The following is a 3,576-nucleotide window of genomic DNA, read 5'->3' as shown; positions in this document are numbered from 1 at the left end:
TCACAACCTGGTCACGAGCTTCGGTCTCTCAATGTGCACCTGCGGAGGAAGGCGAGAAGAGGGGCATAAGGTGGGTGAGAAGGGGGCACATGTAGCCTCACTGTGCAGGGAGTCTGCTCCCTGGAGTCCTCAGGTGAGGAAAGGGACAGTCCCAAGAGTCACCTACCGGGGCAGAAGTATCCACCAGATCCAGTGAGGGCTGGAAGCTACGAAGGGTGTCACCTCCTGTGGGGAGAGGACAGAATGTACCAGGTTTAGGCGAATGACCCAGGCTCACGGGAGGGACGTCCTGTGCTATGTGTTATCGCTGGGACATGTCCCAGTCACTGCCCTGTAGCAGCCTGAAACAAGTTTAGGCCAGGATTCAGCCCTGGCTTTGTCCCAGCTGGAAGGGATATGCTGGGCTGATCTGTTCACCAAGGCCCAAGGTAAAGCTGCCCTGCTGGGGCTGGATCTCACCTCCAAAGTCAGAGGCTCCTTGGTTTTGGTAGATGAAGCCATCAGGAGAGTTCCAGGTGATGCCCTCATCCTCGTACCAGCTGCCTCCAATCTCAGAGTGAGCTTCACTGTGGAAGGCATTAAAAGGGTATCTCAGAGGGCCAAGACCCAGCAGAAAGAAGATGACCATTGCCCAAACATTGTGGAGCCCAGGTTTCCACACCTGGACATGCTCCCCTTAAAGACCCAAGCCTGAGGGCAACAGAGGCCACGAGTCTCCCCATCCTCAGCAATTTCAGGCACCTGGGCTCTTCTTACCTGACTTGGTACTTCCTCCTGCGGGCCCTGATCAGCAGCACGGTAAGCACGATGCAGACGATGAGCAGGACCGTGGCCACCAGCCCCAGCCCGGTGGCCAGCTTGTTGACACGCTGGGAGCAGTTGGTGCCCATGTACCAGTACGTGGGGTCATCCTGGCAGCTGTGGGGCAGGGAGAAGAGGTGGGTTAAGCCTGGGTCACCCCTTGACCCATCCCTGGGGTTGGTGAGGGACTCCACCAGTCCCTCACCCACCCTGGTGCCCCAGGCACTGCTGGCACGAGGACACTCACAAGCACTGGGGACCAGCGCGGGTGACGTGGCACTGGCCGTAGTGGCAGTCCATGGTGTCAGGCGTGTTGGGCGTGCAGGCGGTGACGCAGTAGAGCAAACCGTCTACAGACAGCGGGTAGTAGAAGTCCCGGTAGTCGCTGGGCGCTCGCAGCCAACAGATATCTGCGGAGGGAACGAAGGGGTTAGAGAAGTTGGGGGCCTCCCAAGGCTGGTGGGGTTTGGGCACGGAACTGGTGGGTTACAAAGGGGACTGGTGGTAGCATGGACAGGCAGGAGACCTCAGATTTGTGTAGGCGGGTTATGGGGTTGGTAGTATGCATTTGGGATGAGTGGCATATGGAGACAGACAGAAGGGCTCCAAGGAGGGACAACAGTGTCCCCAAAGACCTCCAGCCCCTCACTCACCTTCCAGGGAAGATGTCTCCGTCACATTCTTGAGGACAGGGTCGGAAGAAACGGTGAGGCAGAGGATGGCTGCAGAGGGGGAGAGAAGGAGTCAGGGACCTTCTTGAGGGTCTCGTTACACCCTGGGGCATCTCCAGGCCAAACCAGGGAGGCCACATCCAGGAATGGACTCAGGCATCCAGAAGGGACATGCAGGGACACTCACACTGGTTGTTTTGGCAGGAACCCTGGCTGGCCTCCGTGTCCTGCAGCCTCTGCACCAGCTCCTCCGTCAGCCCCTGGTAGTCCTCTGTCGTGTTGTCACTTGCCAGGGCAGTGAAGAAGATCTCGTGTTCCACCACAATACTGCCAGGCCTGAAGGAAGGGATTGGGTTTGAGCAAAGAGGCCCCTGAATGCCTGGCCTCCCTATATCCCAGAAAGCCTCCAGCCCTTACCTGAGGCTGATGATCCTCACACCCTCATAACCAGGGATGTCCCCATAGATCTTCTTTATCTACAAAATTGAGGGGAGACTGGGTTAGCTGCCAGGCCAACCGCTCCATGGGAGATGGTTGAGTTGCTTCTACCCCAGCCTCACCTCTGTGCGGAAGTGGTTGTCAAAGTCTTGGTAGGCCTTGGAGTGGGTATCATTCATCTCCGCCGTGTAGTTGAAGTTGGTGACGGTCACCACCAGCTCCATCTCCAACACAATCGTCTCTGTGTAAGCTAAAGAGCCCGGGAGGGTGAGGGGTCAGCATGGAGGTCTGTGCCTCTGGAGACCCGAGGATGGCGGGAGAGGGGACAGTGGAGACTTACAGAGGCTGGTGTCAATGGAATCAACGGAGTACTCGCACACAGGGCCATAGAACATGGAGGTGCAGATGCACTCGTTGTCGTAATAGGTGCCTCCATTCTCGCACTTAACTGAAAAGAAGCAAGTCAGGGGTCAGCAGGTGATGAGGATGCTCAGGAAGACCCTACTCAAAAACAATGGAGTTGTGGGAGCAGAGAAGCAAGGAGGGATGAGGCCTTACCTGCAGGAACGACGGCCGTAGAAGTGACTTCCCTGGTAGTTGATGTGGTGGAAATCCTTGGAGTGGTGTAGGTATCAACTGTAGAAGGACCTGCAGTGGATGACGAGTAGGCAGATCCTACAGTAGAGGAGACTGCAATGGAGGTGTGAGCAGTGCTAGAGGCTACATCGGAAGTCACTTCAGGGGTGCCAAAAGTGATGGAAGACACTTCGGAAGTGCTATAGTTAGGACTGCTGCTGGAAACGGAGGTGGAGATGGAGTTCGCAGACGAAGAGGTGCCTACAGTACTAGCCCTGGCATAAGTGGTGGCCTTGGACGTGGAGAAGAAATCAGGTGAGGAGGCTGAGGTAACTTCTGTGCTGCTGCTTGAGATCCCCGTGACTCCCAAGGTGGTGAAGGATGACGTGGAGGTATCCGTTGAGGTGCTGGGAGCTGCTGTGTTGATGGCCTCAGAGCTGGAGGTCACAGAGTTCTCCGCACTGGTGGTTCCTCCATAGATGGTGGCTTGGGAGGTGGACGATGTCACAGGTGATGTGGTTGAGGTCACCTCTGTGCTGCTGCTTGAGGTGCCTGTGACTCCCAAGGTGCTGAAGGATGACGTGGAGGTCTCCGTTGAGGTGCTGGGAGCTGCTGTGGTGCTGGCCTGAGAGCTGGAGGTCACAGAGGTCTCTGCACTGGTGGTTCCTCCATAGGTGGTGGCTTGGGAGGTGGACGATGTCACAGGTGATGTGGTTGAGGTCACCTCTGTGCTGCTCCTTGAGGTGCCAGTGACTCCCAAGGTGGTGAAGGATGACGTGGAGGTCTCCGTTGAGGTGCTGAGGATGGGAGTGGTGCTGAGGTAAAAGCTAGAGGTCACAGAGGTCTCTGCACTGGTGGTTCCTCCATAGGTGGTGGCTTGGGAGGTGGACGATGTCACAGGTGATGTGGTTGAGGTCACCTCTGTGCTGCTGCTTGAGGTCCCCGTGACTCCCAAGGTGCTGAAGGATGACGTGGAGGTCTCCGTTGAGGTGCTGGGAGCTGCTGTGGTGCTGGCCTCAGAACTCGGGGTCACAGAGGTCTCTGCACTGGTGGTTCCTCCATTGGTGGTGGCTTGGGAGGTGGACCATGT

The 3,576-nt window shown here is 57.0% G+C and overlaps 1 protein-coding gene across 1 annotated transcript; it reads right to left on the bottom strand.

The window, feature by feature from the left end:
* On the bottom strand, positions 1-2,358 carry LOC148590576 (mucin-3A-like). The gene is made up of 10 exons (XM_088538855.1): positions 2,251-2,358; positions 2,033-2,160; positions 1,890-1,948; positions 1,660-1,808; positions 1,455-1,523; positions 1,049-1,211; positions 757-918; positions 460-566; positions 167-225; positions 1-39 (listed from the first exon to the last, which is right to left on the bottom strand). The coding sequence occupies exons 1-10, from the start codon at positions 2,303-2,305 to the stop codon at positions 1-3; spliced, it is 990 nt and encodes a 329-aa protein (XP_088394981.1). The 5' UTR covers positions 2,306-2,358.
* Between the last annotated feature and the right edge of the window lie 1,218 nt (positions 2,359-3,576).

The sequence above is a fragment of the Tinamus guttatus genome, unplaced genomic scaffold, assembly GCF_059628265.1.
Source record: "Tinamus guttatus ecotype Peru unplaced genomic scaffold, ASM5962826v1 Tinamus_guttatus_pri_ptg001246l, whole genome shotgun sequence".
Classification (NCBI taxonomy): domain Eukaryota; kingdom Metazoa; phylum Chordata; class Aves; order Tinamiformes; family Tinamidae; genus Tinamus; species Tinamus guttatus.
Note: the sequence above shows the minus strand (reverse complement) of the source record. Positions and strands in the feature narration are given on the sequence as shown.